A 24,268-nucleotide genomic window follows, 5' to 3' on the forward strand; every position below is an offset into this window, starting at 1 on the left:
CTCCCCAGAGAGGTTCACCTTGTGCCAATGTTATTTTTTTTAGCACCAGGTTAGGAGGTTTTCATTTTTCAGGCTTTTAAATGTATTTTAATGTATTCATGAATTGTAAATACATTTTTGTTTGACTTTGTAAGCTGACCTGAAAGGAGGGTGTAGAAATTTTTCAAGTAAATAAATAACTATGATACCACTAAACTAGCTGAATGCTTGAAGAATAAAGAAGGCCAAGGAAATTAATGAGAAATGTTTGAGTAAGTGTACATAGGATCGAGCTGCAACAAATTATTTGTATATGTTCGCTTGAGTTCTTTGTATCTACTGTTTCATCAGCTCCTCTGCTCCCTCCAAACTTAGTGGCTGAAGTCATTTTGGGATACTGTGTCGCTTTCGTCCTTGCCACTCTTACTGAAAACTGCCTCTCTGCAACTCTTTTGTGCTGTAATGCAGTAGTATGACTGTAGATGATGGTTGTAGCAACAATTCAGCACAACAGTGTTCTTAATCATCTTATAACACTAGATAGATAACATTGCATCGGATCAGAGAGCAGCCACTGAGTATGCACTCGTTTTTTTCAATGCAACGGCTTTTAGAATTGGAGTGGCCAAACTTTGGCTTGTGATTTGTGAATGAGACCAGATTATTCTCAGAGTGGATAGAAATTAATAAAAGGAGCAGCCCACAGTGTGCATGTACTAGTGTACAAAGCCCTAAACAACTTGGGACCAGGATACCTGAGAGAGAGCCTTCTCCCTTACCAACCTGCCTGGTCGTTGGAGGGCATGCTTCTGGTGGTTCCACATCGACCTATGTCCCAAATGGAATCCACCGGAAAAAGAGCCTTTAGTGTGGTGGCCCCTTCTCTTTTGAACTCCTTGCATCTGGAGGTTAGGCAGGCACCAACACTAGGCTGCTTCCGGCGCCTCCTGAAAATAATTTCGAACAGCCTTTCTCAACTGTTTTTACTGGTTCTTTGTTTTAAATTGAACAATTTTAATATGCTTTTTTAATCTTTCTTTTTACTATTTAGACCTATGTGCACCACTGTAGAATCTATTTTAGATATGGAGGGGTATATAAATATTAATATTAATATAAATAAATAAATAAATGTGTGATAATGTCACAACATGTTTGTCGTTTTAAGGAAGAGGTGATGGTTGAGGATACCAGAAGCAGTAGTTGGCTTGCCCTGGACACCCATGGAGAGGGTGGGGCATAAGGGAAGGTGGAGCCAGTGAGGAATAGAAGGAGGACGTGTCTTATGGCTCTCAACCATACTGCAGTTTTGAATGTAGCTTTTAGGCTCCACAACGTTGGCCCTCTCATGAAATACATATGACTGAATTGTTCTTTCAGGCTCGAAAAGCAAAGAGGCAAAATGACTTCTGGGGAAGCTGGGGAGAGTGGAGTGAATGCAGCCGGAGCTGTGGTGGGGGAGTCAGTATTCGGCCGCGGCGTTGCTACTCACAAAGGTAACAGTCTTTTCCATGCCTGTTTCCTCCTCCTTAAGCCAAAGTCTTTACAAGAGAGAGGAGAGCGGCTCTTAAGTATGATTCCCTTTGGTAAAACCCACAAATGTACTGTGGCATCTTGAGCCTAACTTCTTTATTATTGCATAATAACAGCAATAATATCAACAATAGTATTAACACGTAGAGTGAGATAAAGACCCAGTATCTTGATTCAGGCAACAAATGATATAATTGAACTTTTGATCTGTTGTAATCCAGCAATTTAAAGCTGGAGGGTTCCCTTTGACATTTGTTTGGTCAAGAATTTAAGGCAACTTTTAAGGTCGGTAGTACAGTGTCCTAGAAGGTAGGTATGTCCTCCCACTTCTTTCTGCATAACCCAGTAGAGGTTATACTTTCTTTGGCAGTGGAGCAATTAGAAATAATATAAGTTATGTTCTTTGTGAAAACGCTACAAAGAAAAGACATTTCTTAGCAGGTTGTTGTTTGGACTTGGCTTTTCCACAGGTCAATGTCAATTTGAGGTAGACACCACACACATCTGATTTGCATGTTATTATTTCATTATCAATGTGCATGTTATTATTTCATGCATGGAACTTTACAGAATACAAAAGGACATGTCCCCGGCCTCAAGCAGCTCATAGTCTAAAGTACTACACTGAGGAAACCGAGAAAGGAGAGCAGAGGTGAATGAGAAGAATTACCAGCACTTTCTGTAATGAATCTTATTATGGTGTTATAGCTCTGAACCATGTACCAGTTTGAAGAGACCGTGCTTCCCTACTCTGCTTTACTGTGCCACAAAAATGTATAGTTGGAAATTCCACGAGTAGGCAATAGTTGCCTGAAGGTTCAGATCATAAAGCCCTATGAGGAGAGACTGAAAGAACTAGGCATGTTTAGTCTGGAGAGGATCTCTTTTTGATCATCCCAGAGTGCAGGACACGGAATAATGGGAAGCCAGATTCTGGCTGGACATCAGGGAAAAAATCCTGACTGTTAGAGCAGTATGACACTGGAACCAATGACCTAAGAAGGTCGTGGCCTCTCCCACATTAGAGGCATTCAGGAGGCAGCTGGGCAGCCATCTGTCAGGTATGCTTTAAGGTGGATTCCTACATTGAGCAGGGGGTTGGACTCGGCCTTGTAGGCCCCTTCCAACTCTACTATGATTCTATGATAGTGTTGTTCTTAGCTCTCTCTTTTTTTTTTTGGATGATTCTCTGATTCAAAAGGCTAAAGTGTTTTTTCTTGTTTATACTTCACACAATTGCACAATCCCACAAAATTGTTAATGAGCCCAGTACTCTCCATGATGGAAGCCTGACCTATAAAGTGCAAATGATTCTTCTTTGAAAATAATTGTACAAATATCTTTAAGGCAACTGGGCCTGCTCTACTGAAAAGACTGGGATTCCAGGTAGGCTGTGTAGACACAACAGGGATATCGTTAGCAAGGTGTCATCTTGCAAGGCTAGACAATGACTAGATGTTATATTTATGTGGTAATAAAAATGCCTGAGCCTGCTACAGCAGGCAGAGCTGCACCCATTAGATACAAGTTCAGGATCAGACTAGTCTTGTATAAGCAAGGCCAGACAGAGAAAACAATTAAACGCTGCCTTGATACTGTTTCCAAAATCTGCTGTATCTGAAGCCATGTCTCAATTTGCCCTTTGCTCCTGCAGAATTACTAAAAGTTGTGTCCTGAATGTAGATTGGATATAGTACTTTCCAGACGATATGTTTCCTAGCTGTTTATTTGCATAGCCACAGCAAAGCCAAGAAGGTGTGGAGATAGCGTTGCAACTACTTAGTTAACATAGCTGTAGAGGAATCGGTAGTGAAATCTGTAGTCCAACACATTTGGGGGTGGAGGTTTGAAGAAAAACAAAAGCAGGGAGTGTCCTGTTCTGGAGAAAAGTGCACAGCCTTGCCCCAGCTTTTAAAAAAAGTGCACAGTCAAGTCACTGCTTAAAGCTCTCTTGTTGAAATAGGTGGAACTTCAAAGTACTTTATTTCAGCTGTGTCATGCCCACAAATAACAAAATTGTGTTGTGAAGGGAGGGTATACCCTTGCCAGTGCCTCTTTAAAAATATATTTAATGACTAGATGAGAATGTTCGCACTTCATTGGTGTAGCAGGCAAGCACTGAAACCTTTAGAAATGAACTTAAAAATAGCACTGTGCATAAAATGGGGCAGAAAAGGGGAGGGGAGTTGTCACGAGCAATATCTGAAAGGTGCCTGATACTTACAGAACTATGTTCTGCAGAAATATATTTTCCTAAACATATATAACATCCAGCCTGAGCACATGCTGTGTTTATTCCTAATAACAATGTTGTTTTTTCTGATGATTTCATTTTTGTGTAATAGACAAATATGGATGTGCCTTTTGAGCTAGAATCATAGAATAGTAGAGTTGGAAGGGGCCTAAAAGGCCATCGAGTTCAACCCCCTGCTCAATGCAGGAATCCTGAGTCTACACTGCCAAACACAAAATATTGTGCTTTGTATGCTGGGGAAATCCCATTTTCCCACGACACAAGCACAGCTGGCAAGAAAGACATCTGGATCCCCTCCAGCAAATAATGACTGTGCCCTTATTGCACTAACACCTAGAGTCTAGAAAAGGTCCATAATACAAGGAGAGGAACACTAAGAGCTCAATCCTGTGCATGTTTAGACAGAAAAAAATCCTACATCTCTCAGCATGCCACTGAGAATTGTAGGATTTTTTTTCCTGTCTAAACATGCATAGGATTGTGCCCTTAATGGCTTTCTGAAGCTACAGTGGCAAAGACATCCTACTAGGCAGTAAGCTACATTGAACACTTACTTTGGGGTGAAGATGCCTACAATTGCCCTATAAACTTTGGTTTCTTGCCAAACTGTTTTTCTACCTCGCACTGATCAAACTGAGGTTCCTTCAAGTTAGGAATGATATCAGAGAAAACAGTGCCTCTCCCTTCCCAAAAGGAATTTTTCCCATTGCTATGTTTGCACTGCTGTTCTATATGCACGCAGCCATATGCTGTCCTGTTTAGTGGCTTGCTCACTAACCATGAATGCTCCGGGTTGGCCCAAGACATTTTGCTGTCTGAGGTGGAGTAGCAAATGGTGCCCCTTCCTCCGTCATGGCACTAAGTACCTCAAGGCTGGTGTTTTGGCACCTGCAGCAGAAAATACCATAAGCACCTTTCCTCCTCCCTAGCAGTAAAAATACAACAATAATCAATTAAAGAATTAACAATGTGTTGCCCTTTCCTGACACTCACATTCAGCTGCCTCACTCTGCCTAACGGTAGACCTAATAATGGCAATCTTGGGAAGTCACGATGGTTTCAGATGGATGGCTCTTAGTGCTACCAATCAAAAGACTGAGCTTCTCTACATGAGCAATTTATTGCACACTCATGATTGCCTACTCACAGAAGTTTGCAAGTCATTTGCATGATACTGTCAACCTTCAGGACATCTCCCATGCCTTGCCCTTCTAATCTTGCTAAAAAACAAACATGGAGATAATGGAGTATTTAAAATAATTGTGGGAATATTTCTGCCACTAGATGGCACTCTTTAATTGAACTTTATGGAACATTGTCCAGAGACGAAGTTTTCAATTACAATTCATGTAGTCACTGTTGCTCACCATCTAAAAGAGCCCATAATGAACACAAAAAGTCAGGGGGGGGACTCTTGGTAAGAGTGCATGTTTTTTTCCTTTATGTAGAGATGCTCATTGTTTGTTGTACTGCAAAAGTTATGTCTGAACCAAAAGAACTGAACTGAACTGAAAGTTATGTTTCATCACAAGAAAACTGACCCTGCAAAAAGCTGTCCTGAAACCTCCTGCGATTTGGGGACATGGGGAACACGAAACACTTCAGCAGTGTTTCAGTAGTGATCAGTAGTGCTTTGTTAGGAAACATAAGAATGAACTGCTAATATTATTCTGGCATTATAACCTTTTCCGAGCTGTTGCAGATTCTTGGTCTGTCTTTCAGGACAGATGGTGGGTCCAGTTGCATAGGACCAACTCGAAGCTATCGCTCATGCAATGTTCAGGTAAATTGACCTGTTCCTTTTCCTTCAAGAGCTGAATCTTGTTCAGCAGCCATATCTGGCATCTCCTCGACATCACCTTGATTTTCAGTGATCATTGGGGAGCTAATTTCACCAGTCGCAACCTTAGATTAGTGATTCACGCTCACAGTGACCTATGGAAGATTATTCAGAATGAATTAGTGTTAATGAACAAGGCACAAGGCATTATCATTTATATAAGAGTTATGGGCCTCGTGTGGTGCAGAGTGGTAAGCGGCAGTTACTGCAGCCGAAACTCTCCCCACGGCCTGAGTTCGATCCCAGCGGAAGCTGGTTCTCGGGCAGCCGGCTTAGGTCGACTCAGCCTTCCATCCTTCCTTGGTCGGTAAAATGAGAACCCAGCTAGCTGGGGGAAAGGTAACTGCGACTGGGAAGGCAATGGTAAACCACCCCGCTACAAAGTCTGCCAAGAAAACGTCAGCAAAAGCAGGCGTCCCTCTAGGAGTCAGCAATGACTGAAGTGCTTGCATGAGAGGTTCCTTTCCTTTCCTTTTTATGGGATTTTATATTTTATTGAACAATCTTTGTACGCTTGTTCTACTCTTTCATGCACCCAAACAGTGCATGTCTTTACATTTCTTTATGAACTATATAACTTCTTTTTATAAATAGGCAGATTATAAACATCATTTATACCTGGATAGTATTTCCTTGACTCATTTCAGCCTCGACTTTGTTTATGAATTGAGGGGGTGAATTAGAGGTAGAACTGAGGTGAAACACCCTCAAGAAACTTTGTCAAAATCACTGTGCATAGAGGTCATGGCTAGGTATGAAAAGGGGTAGTGTTTGAATAGAGTGATTGTGTGACCATGCTCAGAAAAGTGTAATGTAGTCTCCATAGAATAGATGCCATTTTCCAATGATTACCAAAATCTTATAGCCTTCCGTTGGATATTTATTTATTTGTATTATTTATTTATTAAATTTATATACCACCCCATAGCCGAAGCTCTCTGAGCGGTTTACAAAAGTTGAATGGTAACCAACATTGCACTGAAAAAAATGTGATAAGCCAAGAAAAATGGAAAATGTAATTTAGGTATAAGTACCAGAGGCTTAAACCAAAACTCTGAATGGAAATGAATTGGAATTCTGAATATTTTTTGTAATTTTAAAGTCACCCAGTGAGCTCTAGCCCAGCAGTTCACTACATTGCATTAGCACTAGTTGCATGCTTGTGACATCCAACATCTTTAGGAAGTGAATAAGCATATAAGAAGCAAGTCCTGAGCTATTTCCCATAGGCTATCCTGGACCTTATTTTTGCTTATCTTCTTCTATGAGAACTACTTCCATATAACCAATTTCTCTCCTATTCTTTCCAGAATTGTCCTGAAGGCTCAAAAGATTTTCGAGCAGAACAATGTGCTGTGTTTGATGGGACAGAATTTCAGGGGAAAAGATACAAGTGGCTTCCCTATTATGGAGGTAATAGATAGATAGGATTCTTCAGTTTAGATGATGTAGAGAATCATCTAAGCGAAGGGGCTTATTTTCTGCTGAGATTCTGAGCATTGCTATATAAAGTTAAAAAAAACCTACCCCCTTAGCAGCCTCTCTCTCGTATATTTCCATGTTCACTACAGGCTCCTTCAGATGCAACCACAGGAGTTGTAATCGAAACCTTCCCCCTTGACCAATGTTCCATAAAGTTAAATAAAACACCACCATCTCATGGCGGAATTAATCCTGCAATTATTTTAGATACCGGATGATCTCGGGGTGGGGTGGGGTGTTAGCGAGATTTCCAGGGAGAGGCACAAGAGACGTCCTGGAGGCTGACAGCATCATGTAATGGACCCTCAAGCTTGCACGAGTCATGAGCATGCAATAAATCACTCATGTAGAGAAGCTTCTAAATGGAGATCTCTTAGCACTGGCAACCAGAAGCCTTGTAATACCAGGTTGATACGCGGAGTGGATGGAGCAAGCCACAGTTCCATTTTTATTTTATTTTTGCTAACGAATCCTCTTCTGTAAGGAAAAAGAGGGAAGGTGTGTTTGGAAAACACAGGAGAAGGATATAGTCTGAACACCACTGCCCGCATAAACTTATGTGAATAAGACAGGGCAATTGCATGATGAAATCATCGTCTGGAAACACCCCAAGTTGCTATTAGTTTAACTGATCCATATTGCCTGTATTCACAAGCGATCTCTGTTCTTCTTTTGTGAAGTTCACCTCTCTCCATTCCAGACTGGATATTTTCTGCATGCCTAGTAAAAAATAAAATCAGTTCTATGGTAATAATGAGAGATGGATGACTAATTATGCACTTCAGGGAGAAGACATCTGTTCGCAGATGTCATATTCTTGCCCATAAAGAATACATGAAGGTTGAAATGTAAATGTAAAGATGCCTTTAGCATGACCCTTAATCAGTTTAAAAACTGTATTCCTACATATTCCAAACTGAAATATAGAGCTATATGTGGGTGCACAAATGAGACTTAATTTGAGACTAAGTGTACAAACTAGTAAAAGAATGGCTAAAAACTTTTGGTTAACCAATAAACTGAACTAGTTAATATTTTGATAAAGTATTGTTTTGTTCAGCATGTCCAAGAAGGCAGACTAATTCAAAAACCAGAAATTATACATGTCTGAGTCTTTAAATCCTTGCGCCAGATACTATATTTTCATTCTTTATCATTTGGGGGGGGACTTATTAACAAAAAATATGCTACATATTTGGGACCTTTAATAAAAGTCTACTGTCCTTGGGTTTGATATAAGGAATCAAGGGAAATACTATAAAGTTTCAGGTGCCTTTGTGGGAAAACAGAAGATGTTAAGTAATACATTATTTTTTAAACTTTGCTCACAGCACCCAATAAATGTGAACTAAACTGCATCCCAAAAGGAGAAAATTTCTACTACAAGCACAAAGAAGCTGTGACTGATGGGACACCCTGTGAGCCAGGGAAACATGACATCTGTGTGGAGGGAGCCTGTCAAGTAAGTATTTATCCCTTTGCTTGGCTCTAAAAACAGCATACAACTTCCTGTCCTCTTAGTTCTTATTTATCTATCACATTTGATCTCTTTCCCTTCTTCTATAGAGTTTTTGGTGGCTTATGTGGGTTTATTCCATTTTACTCACAACAGCTTTGTTAGGTAGGCTAAGTTAGGATGACCGGATGACCTGGAAAACCCCGGAGACCTCTGGAAAAATGGGGATCTCCAGGGCAACTGGGGCTGGGCCCCAATTTACCAGGGAAAAGGCCCGGAGGTTGCATTCCTGACTTCTAGGAATGTGTCCTCCAGCCCCCAGCCCCAGCACCAATCTGCCCTTCTCCTTGGCTGGCGCAATCGTGTTCCCGGACTTCCGGGAACACGTTTTTCCCCCCTCCCCCAGCACTGTTCTGGCCTTCTCCTTGGCTGGCACGATCAGATACATTAATTTCAGATACATTGAATATCTCACTTGTCCTTTATTCCAGTGATTTTAACATTAAGATGTTATGCAGAACAGGTTTGTCTTAATTGTGTGCTGTGAAATCAGACATGTGACCAAGGCCATGTTTGGGTGGGATCACCCCCTTGGGGGCTGGGCATGTTGGTGAGCCTGCCTCCTTGGGGGCTGGACATGTTGCTGGGCATGCCCCTTTGTGGCGTCCATGTTGTCCTCCTTTTTGGTTTCCATAATATGGTCACCCTAGCTAAGTTGAGAGAGGGTGACTTGCCCAGTAATGGCTAATAAGAGATTGGAATCCAGGCCTCCCATCTCTGTCAAGAAACAACTTCTCTAGCTTCCCCTGCCAAATGAGGTGACATTGGTGGCTACCAAGAAGAGGGCCTTTCCAGTTGTGGAAGGCCCTCCCCAGAAAGGCTCTCCTGGTGCCTACATTGTGACCTTTCCAGGAGCAGGCAAAGATATTTTTTTTATTTTCCAAAGCTTTTTAGCCCTTCAGCTTTGATTTTAAATGTGTCCTTGTGTTTTTAGATCTTTATACTGCTGCTGGCTTTTACTCTGGTCTTTGTTTTGGTTTTATGCTGTTTAAAACTTTTAACGATTTTATATTTTAGCATGTTGTATTTGGGGGTTTAAGCTTTTGTGAACCACCCAGAGAACCCTGGTTATTGAGCGGTATAGAAATGTGGTATACATACTACTGGCTCCCTTCCTTTTTCCATTTCCTACTCTTCCTGTTATATGATGAAGTTATCTCCTAAGGCCCAACTAATTCATTTAAATTTCTGGGATACTAAAGAGAGAAAACATATACAAGCAGCTATATGTATACATACGCACACTTCAGATACTGTAGCAGGCTGCCTTGGGCCTGAGGAAGGGCCAGAACATAGGAAAAGGAACAGGCCAGTTATTATGAGGGCAGCCAGTTCTGTGGAGTTCTGCTGGGTTCCCCACTCATAGTGAGGAGAGCCTTTATTAAGTCCTTAAGCCAGTGATGCCCACCTTTTCACATTAGGGCAGGAAGTAAAACGACCAACCGACATAGGAAGTTTCCTGGTTTAGGGTGGGCATAGGGTGGGCCCTGTGTCCGTCTTTGAAGGGTTATCAGAGAACAGTCCTCTGTTTTGAAGGTTCCTTCCATTTGAAGAACTGTATCCAGTCCAATTTCAGCCCTATGAAGAGAGACTGAAAGAACTGGGCATGTTTAGCCTGGAGAAGAGAAGATTAAGGGGAGACATGAGAGCACTCTTCAAATACTTAGAAGGTTGTCACACAGAGGAGGGCCAGGATCTCTTCTCGATCCTCCCAGAGTGCAGGACACGGAATAAAGAGCTCAAGTTAAAGGAAGCCAGATTCCAGCTGGACATCAGGAAAAACTTCCTGACTGTTAGAGCAGTACGACAATGGAATCAGTTACCTAGGGAGGTTGTGGGCTCTCCCACACTAGAGGCATTCAAGAGGCAGCTGGACAACCATCTGTCAGGGATGCTTTAGGGTGGATTCCTGCATTGAGCAGGGGGTTGGACTCGATGGTCTTGTAGGCCCCTTCCAGCTCTGCTATTCTATGATTCTAAAGAACAGGAAGGAATAGCAGTAGGAGCCTTGAAGTCGCCCATCAACAGTTAGCGCCTGGTCAGCAAACTGAATTGGCACACAGGTCTCCTGGTTACAATCTTTCACAAAAGTCAGTATGATGAGATGTGTTGTATTTCTATTTAAATCATAGCAGTTATTTTTAAATTTGCATCTGTACATATAAATTAGCATACGCCAGTTTTATGCAGAACTGGGTTCTCTTTGGCCCCCTTTTTTTGGTGAAGCGTTTCCTGTTTTTTTGGTGCTGAGTTAGGTGGCCACTCTAGGCAGACGAGGAGCATCATCACACCCGGGGGGGGGGGGGAATCGCATTTCCTTACTGTCGCTTCTCAGCCTGCATGTTTGTCCCTCATTACTTACAAAAGAGGAAGTAAACAATGTGCTTGTGGCCCATTTGGCTGTTTGGATCTTGCTGCTTCTCCTGCACACAGCAGGGGATAGTGGCAAGTTCCATCTCAAAAATAATTTGGATTTTCCGGGGCGGGAGGTGCACGGGACGCAGATGACACCGTGAGAGGGACCCACGAAAATCCATGAGTGCCCAGCAAGAAGCGTACAATAAAATGCTCATCTGATGATGCCCGAGGTCTCTGTAATCCAAAACAAGATATAAGGGGGCTTGGAGTTACCACACTCCCACCAGTGGCCACTAGAGGGTACACAAGGACAAAAAGAAAGAAACCAACCCTCTTTGATTACCTGGCAGGGAGGGAGGGAGGCAGGGACTTACTTCATGGCTGGGTTAAGAGGCATGCTACTTCCCTTGCATGGTGCTCTTGTTTTCTCTCCAAGGGAGGGAGGCTCACACCTGCCCAGCCTTTGGCTCTCTGGGGCTCTTAGTTTCCCTCTCGGCTTGGGTGGGAGCTTGTCTCTGTGACCCAGCAGCCTTCATCTACTCCCCCTTTCACCCTCCCATTCACTGGGTTGGCCCCTTCCTTTCTGTTTTAGCTGCAGCCCTTGGTTTCTTCAGTGTTGGCTCAGGGTGAGGATGCCCCCTTGAAGTAGGGAGGCAGCTACTTTGGTTGTAGAGTTCTGGAAGTACCCCATTAAAGATACAGATATCTAAACACCATTAAAGCAGCCGTATCTACAATCAGCTGAAAAACAGACCTTTGTTTCTTTAAGAGCTCTGCTCTATAGTGTCCAGGCAAATGCTTGATGTATTTCAACTTCGATCATTCCACAGCAGCCTAATTTCAAAAGAATATCTCTACAGAGTTGTCTTTCCCTATTCAGATCAATCATATAACATCTCACTTATAGTAGATTTGAAACTGAGCTCCCAAGGAAAACTAGCACTTGAGAGGTGTCTGGCTATGGTATGCAATTTAGATTACAATCCCATATTACTGAAAGGGTCTCTAAGTTTCTTATGACCTCAGTGCAAATTAGAAAAATAGCGTTGCAATCCTCCTGAGAGAAGGGACTTCACAAAGCTGTATTTTGTTTTTATGTCACTTTTTTTTATTTAACCCTTGTATGTTTTATATTGATTTTGCTGGTCTGCGACCGTAATAAATAATAATTGATTGATTGAGCTTTCAATGCTTAAAACTTTATAGATGCTAATTTTTCAGCTGACCATGTATACGTCTCAGAAGGATGCTCTGAGGAAAGTTATTAACCATAAGGCCATTAGTCTCCTCAGCATGATACCACTCCATGTATTTTCTAAGCCTGGAAATCATAACAATTTCCCCCCAGAGAGTTGGAGGTGATTTGAAAGACCAGTTGCTGCTTGTGTGTACACTCATCCCACGTTTACTTATGGTAACAGGTTTTGCAGGTTTTGTACTGTTTCAAAACCCTGCAAAACCCTTTGACCACAGGCAATAGCAGGTCAAAAGAAATATGGATGTTCACCATGATAACAGATGCCTCTCCCAAACCACTTCCAACTCTTTTAAAAATATTGTCCATCTCCAGCCTCCACGCCTTGGCCTTATGGTGAAATGTAAGCCTTGTCTTTCCCTTTTCCCATGTCATGCCTTACTGTGAGGCCCAGTACTGGGCAAAAGGCAGGATACAAATAAATATAATAATAATAAAAATAATAATTATCTGGTCTTTTGGGTCATACTTGCCTTTGGTTCACACTGAGCTGTTTTCCAGGCTGTTGGTTGTGATAACATGCTGGATTCTTCTAAGAAGGAAGACAAGTGTCTACAATGTGGTGGAGATGGCAGAGCCTGTTTTGAAGTGAAGGGCCTCTTTGATGTGCCCAACCTTCCTAAAGGTACAAATTGTAGTTTTTTTCTACACGAGTTGAATGAGAGAGCAAAAAAACCACACACCTCAGACTAGGACTGCGAGAGAGATTTGATTGTGTTTCTTAATCCATTTAGATGTTCAAAGCCAAAGCTGATAACTAAAGCTCAAGAAAGTCTTAACTGTATCATTGCAAGGGCTTGATGCATTGATGCCACTGCTTTGGGCCATATTTTATCAATTACATGGATGGGCTGCTTTATGGGTAATATGAATCTGGGCGCAACCAGTGCAAAATCAATGGAGTAGTTACAGCTGGATTTATCTTTTTTCCATTTAGCTGCTATTCATTTGGAAAAGCACCTTCTGTACACGCAAGGGTGACTTTACCCTGTCTTTCTTCTCTATTGCCATCTGTCTTAGTAAGTTGAATTTATTGTGGCTGATTTGCTCTACTACCTTTAGGCTACAATCAAATCCTCATCATTCCCGTGGGAGCCACAAGTATCTGGATTAAGGAAGCGACACCTACCAAGAACTTCTTGGGTGAGTACAGTTTTCTCACTATTCTGTTACTGCTCTGTGTAAATGGGCTTAAAGCACATAATTGCTCATTCATATTTAACTTAGTTCTTAACAGTATAGTTCTATATCTTCAGAAATATTGCATGGTACAGCTGTCCTGGGACTGTGCCATTCAGAATGCAGATGGGGGGACTTCTTGGTGAGTGGATGAAGTTGGAATATCCTATGTAGTGAGGTTAACTTTGTAGCAAAATCTGGCAATAACCTCTGTGCTAGAAAAGCAAGGGACTTGGACAAGAGAGTTAATAGCATCAACTCCAGTATTCAAGGCAGTAAGCCTGTGTGCACCAGTTGCTGGGGAACATGGGTGGGAGGGTGCTGTTGCACCATGTCCTGCCTGTTCATCCCTGGCCAATGGCTGGTTGGCCACTGTGTGAACAGAGTGCTGGACTAGGGGCCCTTGCACACACCGTACTGAAGGCGCATGCATGCGCCCCAAGTACGACCCCAAAACGATAGTGTGCACTACAGCTAGAAGAGACGGAGGAGGAGGAGGCTGGGGAATCCGGGCACATCCTTGCCGCCGCCGCCTCCCCGCCGGCCTCCTGCTGCCTGGGTAAGAGCGACCCGGGTCGGAGAGCTCGGCTTCCGCCTCCACCGAGCTCTCCGACCCGGGTCGCTCTTACCCAGGCAGCAGGAGGCCGGCGGGGAGGCGGCGGCAGCAAGGACGTGCCCGGATTCCCCAGCCTCCTCCTCCTCCGTCTCTTCTGGCTGTAGTGCACACTATCGTTTTGGGGTCGTACTTGGGGCGCATGCATACGCCTTCAGTACGGCGTGTGGAAGGGCCCTAGATGGACCCTTGGTCTGATCCAGCATGGCCCTTCTTATGTTCTTACGTTCTTACGTCTCAGGATGATGTTTTCCCCATATCAATTTGATTTCACAGCATTTGTTGAATATCATACACATCTCTCAGTAACCTTGTAATATCTGCACATATTGGCTCATTGTTTTTAAAGTTGTTATAGTGGTTTAAATGTATGTGTATTTTGCTTGTTTTTGTGGTTTTTAATCTTTGTATATTGTTTTTAAGTGTTTTTATCTTATGTGAACCACCCAGAGAGCTTCAGCTATGGGGCAGTATACAAATGATGATGATGATGATGATGATGATGATGATGATGATGATGATGATGATGATAATAATAATAATAATAATAATAATAGATGCATAGAACATAACAACCATGTCACAGCAGAGTTGTCTTCTGATATGGCATCAGTCTTCTATAATGGACTTGAAAAGTACAGTGGGCAGTATCCAGCTGTATCATTCCTTTAGCGCAAATGACGTTGCACTAGCAGAAACTAGGTTTCAAATTATGTGCAAGAGAAGAATCCAACTAAAGTCATGTTTGGGCAAGCGTAGTTGCAAATACTGCTTGCTCGATCTTTCTGCTTACACCCTGGAAAGATTCAGTGGAGCTCTGCTAGCACTATTTGAGTTGGTGGAACGACGCTGTTGGATTCTGTCCTGGGTCTCTAGTTTTTAAATCAGAAAGTTTTTACGCGTTTTCTGCCCTCTGTGTTTTTCTTTCCCCCTTCAGCCATCAAGAATGTGCGAGGAGCATACTATCTGAACGGCCATTGGACGATTGAGTTTAGCCGGGCCTTGCATATTGCTAGTACAGTGGTGCATTATGACAGGGGTTCTGAGGGAGATCTGGCCCCGGAGCTCCTTCATGCCAGGGGTCCCACCACTGAGCCTTTGGTTATCGAGGTAAGCAGCAGAGCCCACTCTCTTGTTTCCCTGGACTGCACCGAGGCATCGCTCAGGATTATTCCCAGAACTGAGGGATGCCACAGGGTCATGAATAAAAATGTAATGCTAAGCAGATTGAAGGGAGAACAGACATTTCTTGGCTGAACAACCAATAAAAAGAGAGGGAGGATATTACCTCAGTTTTATGCAGCTGTCAAGCAGTGAAGTCTTAATTTCCTGTATATTATATTCAGTTTAGAATGATTATTGCTTGTTGCCTAATAGAGAAGCAGTATAATCACCACACTCTTCAGCAAGAAAGCAGTTAATTCTTCTCATTGAAGCAAAAGTATTCTAATGATGTCCTGTGTGAGACAGGAAAAGCATGAAGCAGATTCCCAAAACAAACTGACCAAACTGGAGATGGGCCGTAAATAGAAAACGAGTGTGCTTTGGCATGGATCTGAGTGTTCAATCTAGTTCACACAAACAGCAGATGAAGTGGAAATACTTCCTGGACTGCACCACCGCAGACAGAAGATGGGTGATTGCATGTAGGAACATCAAAAGTGGTACAGTCCAGACCTTACACCTTATCTGATATTTGTGTGAATTGGGCCAGTGCCAAGAAGCATGGCCGCCAGAGGAAGGGAAACAGTGGTTTTCATTACACTTGCTTTGTCCCTTCCATTTTCAGCTTATCAGCCAGGAACCAAACCGAGGGGTACATTATGAATACTACCTGCCGTTCCAAAGGCCGAGATCAGGCTACAGCTGGGGCTATGGCTCTTGGGGTGAATGCAGTGCTGAGTGTGGTGGAGGTAAGTATCCAGCGTGGAATGCTGGAACATGTTCTCTGTTTAAGACATTTTAAAGTCGTGCTTGAACAGATTTCCCTGCTCAGGGTTATCCCAGGCAGAAACCAACTGCTTCAAAACAGCTCCAGGGCACAGAGGACCTGTACAACCGCACCAGTGTTGGGCCATGACAGTCCTTGCAGTACTACTTGTTGTACTGTATTGTCCCAGGGCTTTGCTTGCAGCTGCCCAGGCTACCAAGTGACCTCAGCCCTGACCTTAGGGCCACTTGAGTGGACTCTTTGCCCTTTCCACAAGGTTACGTCCCTGGCTAGTGGCCACTTCTAGCATGTTGTGATCACCTAATGTGATTTCACAATGTTTGGTTCTTTATGCAGACTGTATTCCAGCGGATCTGCCTGATGAATTCCTCTCCAAGTGTTTCTTTTGGCTACTGTGTCCCGTGGGCCTGAGCCAGCTGCCCATATTGCACAAGTTTGTTCCCTACCAGATCATCTTCCGATTATCTCTGAATAATAAACCCAGAAGGGATCCAGAGGTCATTGGATAGAACTCACTGGCCCATCTCCCTACAGATTAACCTAAGCGATCCAGCCCACAGCACGCGCACAAAAAGGAATTGATAAATATTGATGGAAGGGGGGAATCTATAAACAGCAACTGAGATGTACACAATTTTAGATGATGCAAGAGCTCCTAACTGACTGAGTTGTGTACAATAACATTAGTGACTCTCTATCATGCTTAAACAAAACAATGGACCCTTAATAAAATCTGTTGTAGGAGTATGCATAGACATTGGTAGCTTTTTTACATGGGGCTTTTATTGTACGCTTGTAATTACTCACATGGTAGTTTGCGGGTCGTTTACATGAAGTCATTGTTCTCCTGGGCTGCTCCTATGCTTTGCAACTATTACTGCAGGTTTTTTCCTAATGAGGAAAGTCTGGTATTTTTCTCAGTGGTGTTACAGAAGCCTTTTGTAAATATGCAACTCTGCTATACCACACCACCACCTGGTGGTTGTGTAATGGAACATACAGAAACGCAGAGAAAGAAAATCCATGGGGTGGGGGGGGGGGGGGAAGTCTGTAAAGGGGCTGAACTTACTCCTGCAAAGAATCCGGAAGCAGAAGCCTCCATAAAAGTGTAGGTTAAAAGCTTCATGTAGAAAAGCCCTGGTTCTTCTTTTAAAAATTGTTGGCAGTCTGGAATGAAATCATATACTAGACAAGTTTGTGATGAAAGGATGGCTATAGAAAGAAACTGCTGTAGGCCATACTGGGAGGTATAGTTTTCTAATAGGGATGCAGACATTTTTGCATTCATTCATGTCCTATAATCTATCCATCTGCTTATCCTTCCCAAAAGCAGATTAACAGCACTGGCTACTCTATGGGATGCAGATATATTTGCTAAATAAATTGAATCTGATATAGCATATTCAGAAGAGTAGACATTAAAACAATTCTTTCCTTCCATTAATGAGTTATTTGTGCTAAAGGATTTTTTCCCTCTCAGTTAGAAACAGTACTAAGCCTCTTATCTTTTTTTCTGAGTCACATCTCTTGTATGGGCCATGTCTCTTACAAAACACACAAAGGACACACAAAGGATCCTGGCCTTCCATTTGATTGTATTCCCTGGGCAGGATATAGATGATGGAATGCTGCTCTATTGTCCTAGAAAAAATGGTGTTCCCAATCTCAATGCATTTTAATTGTTGCTACGGATGAGTGCCATTTGCTAGCCTGCCTTGCTGTTTTTCTCCTATAGGTTATCAGTCACGTCTGGTCTTTTGTACCATTGACAATGAAGAATATCCAGATTATATGTGCAGAGACAAACCACAGCCAGAAAATAACCGAACGTGTGGCCTTCAGTCATGCCCCCAGACTAAACGGTGAGGCTTGATTTGATTTCTCTACCTGATCTCTGAAGTACAGGGAGGCCTAAGAACCCAGCAAATCTTAAGTTACTTGGCAGTCTCTTTTCAGCCAGTACTGCTCTTATACAAAATGCACATCAGGAGAAGCTGTGGGTCCTGATGCACACAAATCATAGATAAAGTAAGAAGGTGAACTGATCAGTTATTCAAGAAACTTTTGGAGCTGGGAAGCTCTTAGAGGATGTTCTTATCTGGGCCTTCTAGGAAGGGCAGGACAGGAGAGGGCAGGACCCTCACTTAGAAGGACTTGACAATTGCTCTTCACTAAGTGGGGGGTCATAATGGAGAGCAGCCAATGCAGTGAATACAAGTGGTAAGTGATAAGGGCCTCTGTACAGAAATAATTTTATTTTCAGCTATAGAGGTATTATTATTAGCACATGGGGCTTTTCGCAGATATGGAACAGTTTCCTGTGCCCTGGTACTTGAAATTTTCTGGGCATAACATAATTAGATTTATGCTTATAATATATACAGATTTTCAAATCACTCTGTATGACATCTGCCACATCCAAATGTTTGCAGAGAAAGTTGGGCCATGGAGCTGTTTCTCTTAACTGTTAGGATCCAGGGCTAACTTCTAGTGTGCCATTAAATGGGTCTTTGTGACTAGGGGGCTGCCTATAGAGCAGCAGGTGGCTGCCGCAATAAGCAAAACCCCACATTTTTGCTGCATTGGGGTGGAGCAGCTAATCCCGACGCACAGCGAAAGCGCAGGGTTTCCAGCTGCTGGGCCTGTTGCCTGCCATCTGCCTGGGTGGATGCCAACCCTTCAGGGGTCGCCATCCACCCAGCCAGGCCTCCAGATCGAGGATGGAGCGAGGCTAGACAGTGGAAGGGCCATGTTCGTCTCACTCCATCCTGAAAAGGTGGGGGTAAGTCCCTGACTTTTACAATATGGAGCTTCTCAGGAAAGCCCCGCAATGGCTTCGAGGTGGCTGCTGTGTCATATAATTGACACAGGGCCACTGCGGAGCCACCTCAGGGCTTCCAGAGGCGTATAGGCAGCCCCCTGATCAAGCAATGAAATCTACATAATCATATGCTTAGTGCAATTTAGATGCAAAGGCCAAAATGTGAAAGCATGTTCAATTGCTGCTGCTGCTGCTGCTAAATGCAACTGTGAGAGGGGGCCATTTGGTTAGAAGTTATGGTGTGTCGGCAGAGAGAATTTAACCCTTCTCCCAACACACTGTGGCTTTGATCTGAATTACACACACACACGCACACATTCCCCAAAGTTTCTGTTAGCTGTGGAGAAAGAAATATACGGACACAATAAGGTACTTCTATCCCTGACATACAGGTACATCAATAGCCCTTCAGATGTTGTTGGACTGCAACTCCCATCAGCCCCAGCCAGCATAGCCAATGATGAGGGATGATGGGAGTTACAGTCTGTAAACTGCCCAGAGAGCTCTAGCTATGGGGGTGGTATATAAATGTAATAAATAATAATAAATAAATAACATCTGAGAGCCACACATGCCCCATCTGTGCTGTACGTTTGCTGCTACATGGTTCATAGGAGCTCTGGAGGGTGATTTTCCTTCAGGAAGTTGGGGGAGCAAGTAAAGGTCAGGTGCCACTCCTCTCCCCCCCTCTCCACACATCATGGCCCCAATCCAACTTGGACCATATGGCAGCTTTAGGGGGGGGGGTAAAAAAAAGGCATGAGAGCTGCATTATTGCCTCCAAAATCATATTTCATTTGGCCGTGGAAGATGATTTCTGCAATCATAGTGTTGCCAGCAGTCCCAGATGTCTATATATTCATTATAGGCTTTAAAATCTTTGTTCTATATATAAAGGATATCTTACCTCTATCTGGCGGGAGCATGGAGCCGCAACAGAGCATGGAGCTTGCAAACAAAGAGGTAACAAGGAGAAAGTGATTGTAGGGGTTCTATTCAGCTCTTCTTTCCCTTCTCCCCACCTACAACAGTGGTCTTCAAGCTTCCTAAAGTTGGTGTTCCTTTTTTGTTTCAATTTCCCTGCTGACAGACCCATCCATACTGCAGAGGAGTCTGGGATGCACAGTCACTGTAAACTGAGTGCGTGCCCCCAGAATCCATCCTGTGGGTCCTCATTGCAGAGGTAATGTAAGCCTGTGCGGCAGGGTTTTGCTATTTTATTGTTTTACTCTGTACAGCACCATGTACATTGATGGTGCTATATAAATAAATAAATAAATAAATAAATAAATATTATTATTATTATTATTATTATTATTAATAATAATAATAATAATAATAATAATAATAATAATAAAGAAGTACTAATTTCCTAATGATGGACAAGCTGCCTTTGAAGGAAGCAATCTCTCACCTCTCATGTACTCTTCAAGGAACCTTGAGAAGCTTCAGAGGAATGCAAGGGTTCCTAGGAGCACTCTTGGAAAGCCGCTGCCTTAGACTATTTAGTGAACCTTGAATGCTTTCCTCCTGGTTGATGGTGGTTTCAACTGCTACTTTGACTTTTCTTCCTAAATGGTGGTGGAAGGTGGAAGGTGCTGGGGAAGTGGAACCTTGTTTAGGCAGCATTGCTTTTCACTGAGGACTTTGCCTTCTGATTTGGCCACTGCACCGAGCAGGCAGGTAGAAGAAGATATTTGGTTATTTCTTTTTCCATTAAAAAAAAAAAAAGCTAGCTGCCACTTCACTGTGGCATAGTGACTATCATTTAGCAGTTTCAGTTCATGAACCCAGAAAACTACAAAATACATGGATGAGGAAATTGCTGGGGTTTATTGATCTTCTTCCTTCCTTTCCTTCCTTCCTTTTTTTCTTTCTTTTTTGAAGCCCACTGCTCTGAATGATGATTTTTCAGCTTTCAGTGATATATACTCAGAATTTATCAGAAGTTTTCCCCCCACACACAATTAGGGATTACAAGCACAAGCATACAAGTGGCTAGATACTAAAGTTGCTCCAAGGGCAATATGTACTTCTCACAGTACATAATTGATTTAAATAATTCCCTGCTGCAAGATGTGCTGACGGTCTCTAGCTCAGATGACTTTTAAAAGGGGTTAGATAAATGAATGCTGAGCAGGTCTATCAGTGGTTGTTAGCCATGATGGTTAGATGGTGCCTCCAGATTCAGAGACAACAACATGCCACTGAATGCCAGCTAATAGGGAGCAATAGTGGGGGGGAAACTGTTTCCTTCAAGATCAACTTGTGGGCTTCCTGGCCCCCATCTATACGACAATGGGATTCCTCCTCATTAAATATAAACCTGACTTTTCGTTGATTTGAATGTAGATAAAGAGCGTCACACTGCAGCAGCAACAGCGATTTATTTCCTGAATTTATTGTTTTTATAGTGAGTTATAAATGCGCACATGCGCATTATCGCATTGTCGCATATAGGAAGCTACGGAGGAGAGAGGAGCGAAGCTATAAATTTTATATGCTGTGCTCCGCAGATTCACAGAACAGACAAACCGGGAGCGCGGTGGGGGAGGAAAGACGCAGCACAGGGAAAGGAAAGAGGCAGCAGAACACGTCTCCTTCGTCTGGCTGCCGGTTTTCCCCTCTTTGTTTTTGTGAAGCACCCAGAGAGTTTCGCATATTGGGCGGTTCAGAAATGAACTAAATATATAAATACATAAATAAATTTGTTTTAAGAAGCTTTCTCTGCGGAGCTCTTCAGAGAGACTAAACTAAAATCGGCACAAACGATTAAGGCAGCCAGTTGGTGCGAAATTGAGAAATTGGCCAATCACGTTGTCCTACCCTCAAAGCTCCACCCACATGTCAAAATCCGATTTAACTCCCCCAGACACATAGCCATAACGTGGTGCAAACTCAGACGTGATCTAAAAGTCGCTGTAAATCGCAAGTGCGAAGATGTGCATTATCGTGGTTAAAAAACCAGCGCTGCAGTGAATGGACAGCTGTGTCATGTAACCTAAAATGGGAATATGTGCATTTAGGTTGGGGTAAACAAGCTGTATAGACAAGCCCCTGGTGTCATCTGGTTGGCCACTGTGAAAAGCAGGATGCTGGACTAGATGGACCTTTGGTCTGATCCAATGGAACTCTTAAGTGCTGCAGAAGAGGGTATCAAGAGGAACTCTGGCTTTCCAGTGGAGCACTTGCACAAATATTCCTATACTTTATTTGTCCTTTATAGTTCAGACCAGACCAAAGAATCTATTCTGTGCAACCTCCTGCTGCGTGGAGACTATTGTTGATATTGAGCTAGCAATTCACCTGACGGAGGAGCAGGGAGTGGATGGGTGGCTGACTAGCACAAGCATCACAGTTGCTATGGTGCTGTGTGGTGTTTCAGTGGTTGGACTTGAAGTAAAACGTCATGCAGGCATTCTGCAAAATCTTTTTGACATGTCCTTCAACAGTGTGTCTGCAAGGTGGGGGGAAGGTCACTCTGTGGTTCAAAAGCAGATTCTTCACAAACTAGGAGGAGGAGAAGCAGAAGGCTCAAGTCAATAGTGTATATTTTAGGCTGCTTTTAAAGGAAGTTTTAGGATGGTTTCAAATAAGTTTCAACATGTATACTTTGACTTATGTTGGAACTCTTGAGGGAGTTAAAATGGAGATTTCTTATGTTCTCTATAGTATCCAATTATTATTGATTAGTGAATACCTTTTTGAGGGGCTAACTAGACATAATGGTAGCAGACTGTTTGTTGGGATAGAGGTATTCCACACAACTGCAAAGTGGGGGTGGGGAATTTTAATGATAAGCAAGAGAGGATTACTGCTCCACCCCAACTGTGTTTCTCTGGTCAGACTCACAATCTGGACATAAGCCTGGTTGGTGGAAGGTGTTTCCAAAAAGTTCAGGTGGTTCTGGCTTTAGGTTTTCATGACCCTTGGGCAAGACACTCTTGGCATGGGTTCCCCTTCCTTACTACTATTGCTGCTAGCTGCTCACTTGCCAGGGAGAGAGCCTGTGACTGAACAGACAGTCTATCTCTGGTCGCTCATAAACAGTTCAATACCATTTTGTCTCTTATAACAGCAACAGCATTTATTCAGCCTTCCAGGGCTTTCTTTTAACAGCATGGAGTGAATTATTTCTCTCTCTCTCTCTCTCTCTCTCTCACACACACACACACACACACACACACACACACACACAGAGAGAGAGAGAGAGAGAGAGAGAGAGAGAGAGAGAGAGAGAGAGAGAGAGAGAGAGAGAGTGAGAGAGAGAGAGAGAAGCCTGAGAGAATGAATTACTGGTTTGTTCTATATCAGGAGTCCCCAATCTTTTGGGGTCAATAGGCTCATTTGGGATTTTCCGCTCATAAAATGGCTGCCATGGAGGCTTTCCATAAAATGGCTGCCATGGTGGGCATTGCTGGTCACAAAACACACAGTTCCCAGAAGGCAAATGGTGATACTGAAAGAAACATTACTTGGCCGAGAAAATAAGTACAAAGCAGAGGTGGAGCCTGAAAACACAAAACCACTCTTTTAAACCCAAATAAAGATGGTGTAGGAAAGCCGCACTTTGCTTTGTCCCATGTCAGTATTCCAGTTAAAAATATTTTTTTAAAAACTTAAGAAATAAAATAAAAATCAGGAGGGGCGGAGAGCCTCGTGGGTATCAAGAGAAGTGTCCATGGGCACATTGGTGCTCACAGGCACCATGTTGGAGACCCCAGTTCTATATATTACAAAGGTGACAGCAGCTCCTGCTTCTTACCCTTGCTGTTGTTGCTGCTTACTTGTTTGGAAAGTGGATGAGCAAACCGGCAGCACAGTGAGGTGGACCAGAAGAGCCAGGGTGCTGTTGGTGGAGGAGCCCCTCCTGGGGAATGGGCCTCTCTGGATACCCAACTATGCCAACCCCTGATGCTGGCAGCAGGGACTTTTGCTCCTGGTTTGAGGGGTTCCTACTGTGAAAGAATGTTTTCCCCTGAGATTATACCTGTATTTCAGTGCTGGAAAGAACTATATGTTAACAGCTATTTTAATTTCATCCTATCCTACTGACACAGTGGGGAGGGACATTTATTTCATTGCATTGAAAATTGACCATAGCAACATGGCATCATATGTAGATACATTTGCCACTGGGTAGCACCAGGCAAAGATTCCTCCTGGAACCAAGAGCTGAGATGATTTTTCAGCCAATATTGTTCTTTTGCAGTCCTTTTGCTTGTCTGACTATGACAGAAGAGCTGGCTAGATTGGTCTCCTGCCAACTGAGTTATTTTTAGCAAAAGCCTTCCTCTGAGAGGCTAAGGGTGCTCTCATACAGTATCCCATTGGGTCTTCTTCCATGCCAAGATGGTTGAGTCTCTTTCTCCAGTTTCTGCTGGAGACGGCAACTTGGATGAGTAAATTGTCTGCCTGGCACAGACAAAATTGCTGTGCAGAATCTTGACTAAAAGTATAGTCTTTCCTTTTGATATAGGCCTTACT

At 43.0% G+C, this 24,268-nt stretch overlaps 1 protein-coding gene across 4 annotated transcripts in view; it reads left to right on the top strand.

The window, feature by feature from the left end:
- The window catches only part of PAPLN (papilin, proteoglycan like sulfated glycoprotein), a 67,319-nt gene that overhangs the window by 21,403 nt on the left and 21,648 nt on the right, over positions 1 to 24,268 (top strand). For 2 of the 4 annotated variants that reach the window (XM_063117632.1, XM_063117631.1), the window contains 10 exons: positions 1,360 to 1,475; positions 5,489 to 5,549; positions 6,917 to 7,019; positions 8,420 to 8,550; positions 12,719 to 12,842; positions 13,280 to 13,360; positions 14,947 to 15,119; positions 15,799 to 15,922; positions 17,696 to 17,822; positions 19,679 to 19,744. In XM_063117632.1, coding sequence (XP_062973702.1) covers positions 1,360 to 1,475; positions 5,489 to 5,549; positions 6,917 to 7,019; positions 8,420 to 8,550; positions 12,719 to 12,842; positions 13,280 to 13,360; positions 14,947 to 15,119; positions 15,799 to 15,922; positions 17,696 to 17,822; positions 19,679 to 19,744 — 1,106 coding nt within the window. The remainder of the gene's footprint in view (positions 1 to 1,359; positions 1,476 to 5,488; positions 5,550 to 6,916; positions 7,020 to 8,419; positions 8,551 to 12,718; positions 12,843 to 13,279; positions 13,361 to 14,946; positions 15,120 to 15,798; positions 15,923 to 17,695; positions 17,823 to 19,678; positions 19,745 to 24,268) is intronic. The other 2 variants (XM_063117633.1, XM_063117634.1) reach the window with 2 other exon arrangements.

This window comes from Elgaria multicarinata, chromosome 2, assembly GCF_023053635.1.
Source record: "Elgaria multicarinata webbii isolate HBS135686 ecotype San Diego chromosome 2, rElgMul1.1.pri, whole genome shotgun sequence".
Lineage (NCBI taxonomy): Eukaryota > Metazoa > Chordata > Lepidosauria > Squamata > Anguidae > Elgaria > Elgaria multicarinata.